This window comes from Pipistrellus kuhlii, unplaced genomic scaffold (genome assembly GCF_014108245.1).
Source record: "Pipistrellus kuhlii isolate mPipKuh1 unplaced genomic scaffold, mPipKuh1.p scaffold_m20_p_2, whole genome shotgun sequence".
NCBI classification, from domain to species: domain Eukaryota; kingdom Metazoa; phylum Chordata; class Mammalia; order Chiroptera; family Vespertilionidae; genus Pipistrellus; species Pipistrellus kuhlii.
Window position 1 is genome coordinate 63,380,658 of NW_023425515.1, and position 14,131 is coordinate 63,394,788.

The 14,131-nt window shown below is 36.8% G+C and overlaps 1 protein-coding gene across 1 annotated transcript in view; it reads right to left on the bottom strand.

The window, feature by feature from the left end:
* DZIP3 (DAZ interacting zinc finger protein 3) overlaps positions 1-14,131 on the bottom strand; it is a 120,909-nt gene that overhangs the window by 53,388 nt on the left and 53,390 nt on the right. The window contains 3 exon segments of the mRNA XM_045584010.1: positions 90-122; positions 2,355-2,972; positions 4,584-4,660. Of these exon segments, the coding sequence (XP_045439966.1) occupies positions 90-122; positions 2,355-2,972; positions 4,584-4,660 (728 nt within the window).

The window sequence follows — 14,131 nt, forward strand, 5'->3', positions numbered from 1 at the left end:
TGGGGAGAAAAGAGGAACATATGTAATAATCTTAACAATAAAGATTAAAAATAAAAGTCACTTAAGCATTTTGTTTGTAACATACTTACGTTGACTGCCTGTTATTGACTGCAGAGCAAGTCCTATGATATATAAAGAAAACATTTAGATGTATAATTGTAAATGCAACCAAAAAATATATGACTGGAATTAAGAAAAAATATATTTTTATACTGTACCATGTTATAACTAACTGTAAAAATAATCAGCTTCTCTCTTGAATTTAGTTTAAAACAAGGCATGACCTTTAGATTATAACATAAAGATTATAAACCCATGATTAGGAAAAGAAGTAAACAAAATTTTTTTTGACAGTTCTTTATATATAATGCCTAGATTATAGGCACTTTAAACCATGCAGCAGATTGTTATTATTTGTAAAATCTAAGGTCATGGAGTGAATCTTCCATGGCAAGTTTGAGTCTTTTTTAACAATATTAATTATCCTGATCAGCACTCTATTCTCTTTGCACATACTATATAATAAAACCCTAATATGCAAATCAACCAAACGGCAGAACGACCAGTCACTATGATACACACCAACCACCAGGGGAAAGATACTCAACACAGGAGCTTCCCCCTGGAGTCAGTACATTCCCACAAGGGGAGTGCCACTCAGCCAGAAGTCGGGTTCATGGCTGGCAAGTGCAGTGGTGGTGGCAGGAGCCTCTCCACCACTGCAGGCAGATGGTATGGAGTGAGAGGTCCTGGACTGTGAGAGGGATATCTGACTGCCCTGGAGAGTGGGCCTAAGCCAGCAGGTGGACATCCCTTGAGGGGTCCTGGACTGTAAGAGGGTACAGGCTGGGCTGAGAAACCCCTGCCCCAGTGCAAAAAATTTCATGCACCAAGCCTCTAGTTAATGTTATATCAGGCTCTAGATATTGAATAGTACATTAAAAAAAAAGACATCTTCATAAAAGTTTAGTTGGGCAATGGATATTAATCAAATAATCAGAAAAAGACATCTTCATAAAAGTTTAGTTGGGCAATGGATATTAATCAAATAATCAGATACACAAATGAAAACTGCAACTGTAACTGTAACAACTACAAGGAAAGAGATTTAGGATGCTAGGAAAGTCTCTATTAAAGGGACTTGACCAATAAGTTCTTCAGACTATCTGAGAATTCTTGAAATGCCTTGAATTTATTTAGTGCTCAAAGTACTTTCTCAGATATTGCCTTTATTCTCATGAGTTTTTTGTTGCTTAAAATCTTAACAGAGTAAATGTATATTATAAAAGCATGTAATTTATGAGTCAAGGGTCCTTGTTTAACTTTCTTATATCATCAATCTTGGCATTCTCTTCTTTTATGCTCAAAGCAAGCTCTTAAGGTTAAACAGAAAACACAAGGGTATCCCAGAGCCTTAAAGTAATGGGATAGAGACCTAGCAATCATCTCTCAAACAAATCTGAACCTATTCAACAATTATTAGAAACTTTGGAAGTTGCACATTTAAATAGCATCAGTGTAATTATCAATTAGTTATTCACTTGGTACTATCACTAATAACTTAGGGTCCTGAGAAGTCATTCAGGACAGAACAAGGGTTTCAGTGATGCTGGCGTGCCTTGAACTCCACTTTCCATGTTGACAGCTGAGAGGCTATCTTGGTATGTGGGAGAGGTCTGAAGTCTTTTCCATATAAATATAGTACCTGGGAATGGCCCTACTGACCTTCGATACTTGCATAGATGTTATCTAATTTTTTTTAATTACCTATAGTAGCTGCCAATTACATAAACATCAAGAAGCTGCTGAAAAGGAGAAGAAACACACTCATGATGTCTAAAAGAATAACTGAAACACAGTACTAGTATTTCATGGTTTTAGGCATCCTTAATTTTGTAGAATAAAACTCTTCTACTTAAAAATCTTCAGGAATTCCTTTCTGATAATACAAACCCCTCAACATGGTAAGTAAAATAATCTTGAATGTATTTTCTCTACAAATGCTCCCCTACTTAAGACCAATCTTTTAGTTCCCTGCATTTTGTTTCTATACCTTTGCTTTTGATTCCTTCTGAAACATTCTTCTTTATCTTCTTCACTTGGCTAACATTTACATATGATGTGGGAATTCCTTAAATATTCTATTCTCCAGAAAGTTCATTTGAACTCTCTTAAGCTAGGATTTCCCAAAGTATTCTGGATCATCTCTAGCACTATAATTTCTATTAGCTTCTTGATGAGTCTATTCTCTCAAGAGTGTGAGTTCACTGAATCTCCTGCCCTTAGCACTGTGTCTGACACATAGCAGACACTAAATGAAGATTTACTGGCTGAAGTAAGTAATTATTTTGTACCTTGTTGATAGCAGGATAACATCCTCTGGATGAAATCTGGTACTGGTATACCTAGGTAGATGGACAGCTGATGGTAATCAAGAGAGATATTCTCAATGGGATTCTCCTTCACTTTGTCAATATCCTCTTGCTTCATTCCAAGGCGCAGAAGAGTATCGGAAACTTTTGTCCAAATTGAATTGAATTGTAACTCAGTGAGACCATTCATCAAAATATCACTAAGGAGGAGATCCCTGTATTTGCACAGTCTCAGGATGTCTGCAGACTTAGAGCAATCAGAAGATGGTGGTTCCATATTCCAGCCATTTTTAGGTGCAGGGAATACATGCAAATGTTTTATGAGAGCTAATAAGAGGTATAAGTCAAATTGTTTGGACTGTGGTAGCTTCTTCTTTGGGGGATAAAGCAGATGCCATGCTCCACCCAAAGGATGATCTGTCCAAATATGTTTGTAGTAGGGTTCCAGCACTTTCTTGTGAATAAGGAGCTCTTTTTTCAAAAGAGGGGGTGGCAGAGCCTCATCAAATATTTTCCGGACAATGTCAGTACCACAAATAATAATTATGTGAAGCAGATGATAGAAATAATTATAATCAAGTTTGAAGATAGGCATTTCATCTGAAAATGAATTTTGAAAAGTCAAAACATTCCACATTAATGCTATTTTCCTATGTGGTTTTCTGTATTACATGCTTATTAGCTCCTTCCTAAAGGACAGAGACTAGTACAAAAGAGTGAAGTAAAGTACAGTGCTTTGCCATGGCCAGTACTCAATATGCATGCTGCTATCTGTCTAACTGTCAAAAATTCAAAGAAAAATATTAGCAAAGATTGATTGCCACAGAAGCCTTTCAACCATTCAGGGTTTTATTCAAGCAAATGAACTTTGGCAACCAAAAGGTATAAAAGTATTCTGAAGACTGTCAAGAATGATGACTTCCAGTGTTTAATTATACTTTACTTAGGCAATTATATTTTATCTTAATCAGCACTTCCCAATAGAACTTATGAAAATGTTTTAGATTTGCACTGTCCACTAGCCACTGAACACTGAAAATGCTGCTTGCTAACAAAAAAAATCAAGTTTAAAACTTTATCTAATTTTAATTATCTTAAATTCAAATAGCCACATATGGTTACTTGCTCCACAACACAGAACTATAGCAAAAGATTTAAAGTGCTATAATACCTCATTACACAAAGTATATTCCATGGACCAGCAGCATCAGCATCCATATGGAAGTCTGTTAGAAAAGGAAACCCTTGGGCCACACCCCATAGTAACTGAATTGGCTACCTAACATTTTAACAAAATCATCAGATGACATAAATAGCTATTAAAGTCTGAGACACACTTATGTAATAAACCTCATGTTCTTATGCTCGAAAAAAAGAGTAATGACTAAGTGGGTATTTCATCAATGAAATGGAGTAAGGCATGAAATGGAACTGTTCAGTATTTTTCTGGTTTGGTAGCACTTCCAAAGAAGAAAGTAAACTTAGATGAATTAGAAAGTAGTAAGAATGTTGTAAATGATGGTGTATTTGTTGTATTAATATAAAATTATATTTATCATAAAATTCAGCTTTATTATTTTATCCTGTGTTTCAGAGAGTTTTAAAGGAATATTCTTACTTGATATACTTTATATACATTGTGAAGGCAAGCAAGGTTACAAAGAAAATTACCCAGAAAGGTTGCTGTGGTTTGCCAAATAAGGCTGGGATTCCCCTTAGCAAGAAAGAATGCCACCAGACTATTCTTCCATGGGACCAGGATTCCTTAAGGTTTTCATGTACGGTGTAGCTGGCATTCCCCAGAACATATTCCTAAACAGCTAGTAACTGAGTTTAGACAACTTGGTCTTGAATCCAAAATGTTCATTACTTCCATTTTGCTATGTTAAAAAGAGAATTAAACAAGGGAGGATTGGTAGAGAATCTGCTGAAGCCCAATATCATCATGAAGTCACAGCTATGAACTAGATTAGTGAAGCTCTCTATAGAATATCAATGTACTGTGAGACCCATACAACTGCTGATGTTTCTGTCCATAAATTCTAACCTATATCAAGTAATGCTTGCTAGTGTAAATGCTTGCCAGTGAATGACAAACATGTGGCTGTTAATGGCATGATACACATGGTTGTAAATGGCATGATAGTCTGTACAAAGTAAAAAATTTTAACACACTTTTCAATAAGGAGGCATATAAAAATAAAATAATACCTTTTGTACTAAATTTTAAATCAATCTTCGGTCTTATATCAGTATCAGTTCTTTTCAGAGACATCAACATTTTATAACTGCAAGTGGGAAAAAATTGTTACAGTCAATATCAAAGTAAGACAAGATTTCTGGTATCAGCATGGCTAAGTATTTTCTTCTGTTCCTTCTGAAAATAATTTAAAAGAAAAATGAATGAATAAACAAAAACCACGAACAATGACAATTCAATATTGTTATTTTCATTGGAATTAAGAGGCAAGTAGAATTTCTAGATTTCATATCCAAAATATTAACATAACTAGCTTATTTACAAAAATGCTGTATAGTGGTGGGGAAAAAAAAATCTGTGTATTGTAAAAAACAAGCAAAACTAAAAATCCTCCTAGGTCTTCCCACTCCATAAAATCATCTTACCAATAATTATTCTAAGAAAATTCAATTCATTTACTAACAAGTGATTTAAAAGAGAGAGAGAGAGAGAGAGAGAGAGAGAGAGAGAGAGAGAGAGAGAGAGAGAGAGAGAAAGAAACTGGCATAACAGCAACACTGAAAGTTAGAAAAAAATTAAAGGAAAAGTAGCAAGATTTGTTAAGTAGACAAAACACTAAGCAAATATTGTCATAACATAAGATAGAAAATCCAGACAAAGACAGTACAAAAAGAAAACTGTGAATCAATTTCTCTTAGGAAACACAGCAGAAATCCATTACATGTATTAGAAAACTGAATCAAGTGACAAGATTCTCTCCTTAACTAAACTCTAGTAAGTCTCCTCTGAGCTCTTTTTCAGGTAGGCTCCACCCTTATCCATGTCCTCAAGAGCTCAAATTTAACAAGAATCATCTAATCCAGCAACCTCAACCAATAGCAGAGAGCAGCAAACAACTTACCTGAACACAAAGCTCAGCCTGCAGCCTTGCCAAACTTTAGGGCACAGCTTGCAGCCCTACCTGATCTCAGAGCACAGCCTGAAGATCCATCTGATCATGAAGCCTATAGCCCCACCTGAATGTGAAGTCCAAATGGTGGTACCATCTGGTCAGGGAGCATAGCCTAAGGCTTCACTCAGTGAGAAGCAACTACAGAACATAGCCTGCAGCCTTGTCCAATCCCACTGGTGGCAATGCTGTGCCAAGGATCAAAACCTGTAAACCTGCCTGACCAGAGGTGATTACACAGCATACCTAGTGGCCTTACCTAATTGTAGAAAATAGCCACTGGCCCCACATGACCAGGGAGCCCACCCAACAGTCCCACTTGAACATGGAGCCCAGGGACAAGCCCTACCCAACCATGGAGCCCAGCCAGCAGCACCCCACTCCCAACTTTGAAGCTGCTGTGGCTTCATATAGCTAGAGAACAAGTAGGAATCTCTATCCCCCTTTAGACACTACCAGGTGATTCATCCCGTACTCCTCAAAGCTGAGTTGACTCATAAAGATCTTTCCCTGCCAAAACAAAGTCTGCAAGAGGAAACCATATACTCAAATGTGCAGATACCTGCACATGGACACAAAGATCATGAAGAATCAGATATGATATGTCATCATACATCATGACCAGCTAATATGACATCACCAAAAGTAATAAACCTCTAAGTGACCATAAAAAATGGAGATTTGAACTATCTGACAAAGAATTCAGAATAATCCTCTCAAAGAAGTTAAGTGAATTACAAACGCATACAGAAAATTAAATAAAGTTAGGAAAAAATGCACAAACAAAATGAGAAGTTCAACAGAGAAACAAAAACCATTAAAAAATCAACAACAAAACACCCAGAAATCCTAGAGCTGGAGAATCACTGAATAAGATAAAGAATTTAATAGAAAGCTTCAACAACAGACTCAACAAAGAGAAGAACCAGTGAACTCAAAGGCAGATCATTTGAAATTACCTAGTCAGAGAAAAAAGAACAAAGAATGATAAAGAGTGAAAAAAATTTATGGAACTTATGGGACAAAAGACCCAATATATATATGGAAATTGCAAAAGAAAAAAAAAGAAAAAAAAGTCTTTTTTTTTCTTTTTAACTTTCTTTTATCTAAAAAAAAAAATGTATATACCCTGTTTCCCCGAAAATAAGACAATGTCTTATATTACCGTATTTTTCGGACCATAAGACGCTCCGGACCATAAGACGCACCAGTTTTTAGAGAAGGGAAATGAAGAACAAAAGATTCTGAAACAAATAGTGTCCTAAAATATTTTATGTGCATTAAAACCCAACATCACAGTCATAAACACATGTAATCAACCCTGTAAAGTAAACAGCAGCATTTAGAACCATTTTAGAGCCGGGCAAGCACAGAGACCACACAGAGCCGGGCAAGTAAAAAAACTTTTTTTTTAAAGTATATGTGTAGGCTATATTTGGACCATAAGACGCAGGGACTTTCCCCCCCCACTTCTGGGCAAAAAAAGTGCATCTTATGGTCCGAAAAATACGGTAATTTTTTCTCCCAAAGTTGCGCTAGGTCTTATTTTCAGGAGATGTCTTATTTTCTGGGAAACACAGTATTTATTGCTTATGTACACTTTATTTTTTAAATATATTTATAGTTGAAAGTATTACAGATGTCCCCTTTTCCACCCATAGACACACTTCACCTCTCTGTCCCCACCTCTTGGCCTTTAATGCACTATTGTCTGTGTCCATGGGTTATACAAATACCTGTAAATTCTATTGTTAATCTCTTCCGCATCCCCTTTTGTACTTCCCCCATTCCCTCTGAAATTGTCCCTTTACCAAACTTGGGGTAAGAAATAAATATTCAGATTTATGAGGCTCAAGAGCTGCAAATGGTTTGTACTCTAAAAGTACTACACTGAAACACATTACAATTAAATTTACAAACATTGGAGGTAAAAGTAGAACTTTGAAAAGAGAAAAAGAAAAGCAACATTGCCTTGATATTGGACTGGCAAAAATTTTCTGGATTTGACACTAAAAGCATAAACAACAAAAGGAAAAACAAACAAGCGGGAAATACATAAAATTTAAAAACTTGTGTATAGCAAAAGAAACAGTCAACAAAATTAAATGGCAACCTACTTACTGAATGGGAGAAAATATTTACAAATCATATATCTGATTAGGGGTTCGTATACAAAATATGTAAGGAACCCATAAAACTCAATAGAAAAAGAACAAATATTGTAATTTTAAAAATCAGAATAGAACTTGAATAAACATTTTTCCATATAAGATATAAAATAGCCAATAAGTACATGAAAAAAGTGCTTAATATAACCAATAATCAGGAAAATGCAAATAAAACCACAATGATATACTACCTCAAAAATATTAAGAAAAAAGATAGTAAGTGTGCTGGCCAGGATATTGGTAAAAAGGAACTTTGTGCAATATTGGCAAGAATGTAAATTGACAGAGCCACTGGAGGAAACAGTATGAAGATTCCTCAAAAAATTAAAAACAAAATTGATCCAGCAATGACACTTCTGGGAATGTATTAAATGAGCAAAGGAAATAAAATCTCATTTTGAATGATGATTATGTCCCCATGTTAACTGCCATATTATTTATAACAAGAGGCCTGGTGCACAAAATTCATGCATGGAAAGGGGGAGTGTCCCTCAGCCCAGCCTGCACCCTCTCCAATCAGGGACATCTCTCTCACAATCCAGGACTGCTGGCTCCCAACTATTCACCTGCCTGCCTTCTTGGTTGCCCTTAACTGCTCTGCCTACCAGCCTGATCACCTCCTAACCACTCCCATGCCAGCCTGATTGATGTCTAACTGCTTCCCTGCTAGCCTGTTTGCCCCCAACTTGCCCCCAGTTTGTCACCCTAACTGTCCTCCACTGCAGGGTTGATCGCCCCCAACTTCCCTCCCTTGCAGGCCTGGTGCCTCCCAATTGCCCTCCCCGGCTTGTCTGATCTCCCACAACTGCCCTCCCTTGCAAGCCTGGTCCCTCCCAACTGCCCTTCCCTGCTGGCCATCTTGTGGTGGCCATCTTGTGTCCATATGGGAGCAGGATCTTTGGCCACATGGGGGCAGCCATCTGGTGTGTTGGGGTGATGGTCAATCTGCATATCACTCTTTTATTAGATAGGATAGAGGCCTGGTGCATGGGTGGGGACTGGCTTGTTTGCCCAGAAGGGTGTCCTGGATCAGGGTGGAGGCGTGGGATGACCTGGGCAAGGGGCCTGTGCTGGTTTGCAGGCTGGCCATGCCCCCAGGTGACCCAAGCAAAGGCCCTAGTATCTGAGATTTATCTTCTACAATTGAAACTTTGTAGCCTGGAGCAAAGCCACACCTCCTGTTCACTCCGTGGATGCTGTCATTTCTGTTTGGATTTGTTTACCTTCTATAATTGAAACTTTGAAGCTTGGAGTGGAGGCCTATTCTGGCCAGGGCTGCAGAAGCTTGGCTTCCTCTATCACAAGGGGCAACCCTAGCCTCTCCTGCTCTCTGTGGCCGCAGCCATCTTGGTTGTGGTTAATTTGCATACTCTGATAGGCAGGTGGGCATGGTTGGTGGGTGTGGCTGGTGGGTGTAGCAGAGTGGTGGTTAATTTGCATATTATTCTTTTATTAGGTAGGATAATCAAAACATGGAAGCAGCTCATGTGTTTATCAATGGACTAATAGATAAAGAAAATGTTGGATCTTTCCTTGAGACCATAGCATGATTTGGGACTATGCCTAGGTGGAAGTTCTGAGCCTCAGACACACGCTTTCTGGTGCTGTTGAGGCACAGAAACTCAGTCTTTCTGCTTTAGATACTTAGCCATCTTCAAGGTTTTTTCCTAGGGAGAGAGAAACCAGGACAACCGATAGCTTTCATGGAGGTGCTCCACTTGAAAGATGTGACCAACCACTCATGTCTCAGAGAATCACAGAGACACAGAGAAACAATAAAGCTTTGAAAATAAAACAGAAGAAAATGACATCATAGGATTCAGAAAAAAACAGCAGTAGAATAAACAGATGGGTTCCAAGCCTTGACCCAGAGGAGAAAGAAAGAACAGCTGAGGGTAACACGGGGAGTATTTGTTGGCAAGTTAAGGGAGAGCTGTGCTCCAGGAGAAGGTGCTGTACTGCTGGATGGGGTTCCCCTGACCGGGCAGCCCCCAATTCTGCTGGGTACTTTACCTGAGCTGTGGGCTCAGATGAGGAGTCTGTGCCATCTTAAAGGGGAAAGTGTATCTTGTTGGAGATTTGAAAAGCTACAGTACAACTGCAGCAACCACCAAACAGCTGCGAGCCCCAGAACACTGGGTCCAACTGGCACATATATGTAAATTCAGAGGAGCTCTGCACCCCACAAAAGAAAAGTCAGATTTTGCCTGGGATAAAGACAGAGAGAACTACATAATCAGACATCTGGAGAAGAGAAACCATGGGGAGACAAACAAAAACAAAACACAGACTTCACCAGAAAAGAAAGAAAATGAAATAGAGGCAAGCAATATGTCAGAGAAAGAATTCGGAGAAATGGTTATAAGGTGGCTGAAAAGAATGGAAGACAAATTTGATAATATGAGTGAGAACCAAGAGGAAATGAAGAACGAAGAAGAAATGAAAAATGACATCATTGCTGTAAAGAACTCAATAGAAAGAATCAAGAGTAGACTAGAAGAAGCAGAGGACCACATCACTGATTTAGAAGACAAGGTGGGGGAAAAATACCCAATTAGAGCAGCTTCTAGAAAATAAAATTAAAAAGCAGGAAAGCCTGAAGGAACTTTGGGACAACACTAAACAACATCCGCACAATAGGGGTTCCAGAAAAAGAGGAAACTGAGCAAGGAGTAGAAAACCTGTTTGAAGAAATAATGACAGAAAACTTCCCTGATATAGGGAAGAAAAAACCAACACAAATCCAAGATGCTCGCAGAGTCCCAAACAAAATGAACCCCAAAAGACTGACACCAAGGCACATTATGATTAAATTGTCAAACACCAATGACAAAGTAAGAATCTTAAAAGTGGTCAGAGAGAGAGAGAGAGAGAGAGAGAGAGAGAGAGAGAGAGAGAAAGTTATATACAAAGGAAACCCCATCAGACTAGCAACTGATTTCTCAACAGAAACTCATCAGACCAGAAGGGAATAGAATAAAATATACAAAGTCATGCAAAGGAAGGGTCTGAATCCAAGAATACTGTACCCAGCAAGACTATTAATCAAAATCAGGAGTTTCACAGACAAAAAAGGACTAAGGGAATTTATCACCACCAAACCAGCAATGCAAGAAAGCCTAATGGGTCTGCTGTAAAAAAAAAAATTGAAAAAAAAAAAAAAAAAAAAAAAAAAAATATATATATATATATATATATATATATATATATATATATACACACACACACATACATACATACACACACACACACACACACACACATATTGAGAGGAAAGTTCATAACTGTACAATCATACTGGAAAAAAAACAAGAAGCAATGGTAATAAATTACCTAACCATGCAACTCAAAGAGTTAGAAAGAGAACAACAAGAAAATTGCAGTGTAAGCAGAAGGAAGGAGATAATAAAGATCAGAGCAGAGATAAAGAAGGAACACAGGGGAAAGGATAAAAATGGAGACAAATAAGTACCTATCAATAATAGCTTTAAATGTAAATGGATTAAATGCCCCAATCAAAAGACACAGGGTAATGGATTGGATAAGAAAACAAGACCCATATATCTGCTGTCTACAAGAAACCACCTCAAAAAAAATAAAAATAAAAATAAAATGCACACCGACTGAGGGTGAAAGGATGAAAAAAGGTTTTTTCAGGCAATTGGAAATGAAAAAAAAAAAAGCTGGGGTAGTAATACTTATATATAACAAATTAGATCTCAAAGTAAAAGAGGCAAAAAGAGATAAGGAAGGCCACTTCATAATACTAAAGGAAGCAATCCAACAAGGAGAAATAACTCTGGTAAACTTATATGCACCCAATACAGAAGCACCCAAATACATTACAAAACTCCTGGATGATATCAAGGGAGAAACTGACAGCAATTCATTCATAGTAGGAGACTTTAATACCCTACTATCACCATTAGACAACTCCTCTAAACAAAAAATCAGCAAAGAAACATCAATCCTAAATGACTCATTAGACCAGATGGAATTAATTGACATCTGCAGAACATTTCACCCCAAAATGCACATGGATCATTTTCAAAGATAGACCATATGCTGAGACATAGGCAAAGTCTCTTCAAATTCAAGAAGATAGAAATCATACCAAGCATCTTCTCAGATCACAGTGGCATAAAACGGGAAATAAACTACAGTAAAAACGATTAAAAAAAAAATCTAACACATAGAGACTAAACAGCATGCTACAAAACAATGACTTAGTTACTAGAGAGATCAAGAAATATAAAAAACATCTTGACAACAAATGACAATGAAAAACACAACAATCCAAAATCAGCAAAGCAGTCTTAAGAAGAAAGTTCATAACTCTACAACCATACTGAAAAAACAAAAAAGAATGGTAATAACTACCTAACCATGCAACTCAAAGGGTTAGAAAGAGAACAACAAGAAAATTGCAGTGTAAGCAGAAGAAAGGAAATAATAAAGATTAGAGCAGAGATAAATGGCATAGGGACCAAAGAAACAATACAAAAGATCAACAAAACCAAGAGCTGGTTCTTTGAAAGGATAAACAAGATTGATGAACCTCTAGCCAGGCTCACCAAGAAACAAAGAGAGAGGACCTAAATAAACAAAATAAAAAATGAAAGAGGTGAAATAACAGATCCCACAGAAATACAAAGGATTGTTTTTAAAAAAAAACAAACAAAAAACAACACCACCACCACAAACAACTTTATTTCAACATATTGGACAATCTGGAGGAAATGGACAGATTCCTAAAAAAAATATATCCTTCCAAAATTCAATTAGGAATAATCTAAATAGCACAATAGGCCAAGAACTATGAAAGAAATTAAACCAATCATCAAAAAGCTTCTGGCAAACAAAAGACTGGGGCCAAACAGCTTCACAGGATAGTTTTACCAAACATTCAAGGAAGAACTAAAATCTATCCTCCTCAGACTATTCAAAAAAATTAAGGAGGAGGAATACTTCCATTCTCCTTCTATGAATCCAGCATCACCATAATACCAAAACCAGATAAAGACAACACAATGAAAGAGAATTACAGGCCAATATCCCTCATGAACATAGATGCCAAAATCCTCAACAAAATTCTAGCAAATCAGATCCAACAGTACATCAGAAAGACCATGACCAAGTAGGATTTATTCCAGGAATGCTATTATGGTACAATATCTGAAAATCAATAAATGTGATACATCACATAAAAAAATTGAGAGATAAAAATCACATAGTCATATCAATTGATGCAGAAAAAGCATTTGACAAAATCCAAAACCCTTTCTTGATAAAAACTCTCAACAAGGTGGGAATAGAAGGATCATACCTCAATATTATAAAATCCATACATGATAAACCCACAGCTAACATCATTCTCAATGGGCAGAAACTAATATCATTTCCTCTAAGAATAGGAACGTGATAGGGGTGCTCACTCTCACCACTCCTGTTTGACACAGTACTGAAAGTATTAGACATTGTGATCAGACAACAAGAAAAATACAAGGCATCCAAATTGGAAAAGAAGAAGTAAAGCCATCCTTATTTGCAGATGACATGATATTGTACATAAAAAACCTGAAAGACTCAATAAAAAAAACAAAACTAACAAACTTAATAAATGAATTTGGCAATGTAGCAGGATACAAAATTAATGCCAAGAAATCTATGGCATGTCTATACATCAATAGTAAACTTACAGAAACAGAGACTAAAAAAGCAATCCCATTTATCATGGCACCAAAAAATTAAGATACCTAGGAATAAACTTAACTAAGGATGGAAAGGACCTATATGCAGAAAATTACATGACACTGAAAAAAGACATAGAGAAAGATGTAAACAGATAGAAGAACATAACATGTTCATAGATTGGTAGAATCAACATAATTAAAATGTCCATACTACCCAAATCTATAGATTTAATGGACTCCCCATTAAAATACCAATGGCATATTTCACAGACCTAGGAAGAACACTCCAAAAATTCATCTGGATTTTAAAAAGACTCCAGATAGTCACAGCAATCCTGAGAAAGAAGAATAAAGTAGGAGGGATCTTAATACCAAATTTCAAGCTGTATGAAGTACTGGCACAAGAACAGACATACAAACCAATGGAAAAGAATTGATAATCCATATATCGATCCAAGCCACTATGAGCAATTAATATTTAACAAAGGAGGAATGAGCATACAATGGAGTCAAGACAGATTCTTCAATAAACGGTGTTGGGAAAATTGGACAGATACATGCAAAAAAATGAAACTAGGTGTAAGTCATCAACTTACACCTTACACAAAAATAAACTCAAAATAGATATAGAACTTAAACATAAGAGGGGAAATCATAAAAATACTAGAGGAATCCTCAGGCAGCAAAATCTCTGACATATGCAAAAAGAACATCTTCATTGATAGTGCTCCTAAGGCAATGGAAGCTAA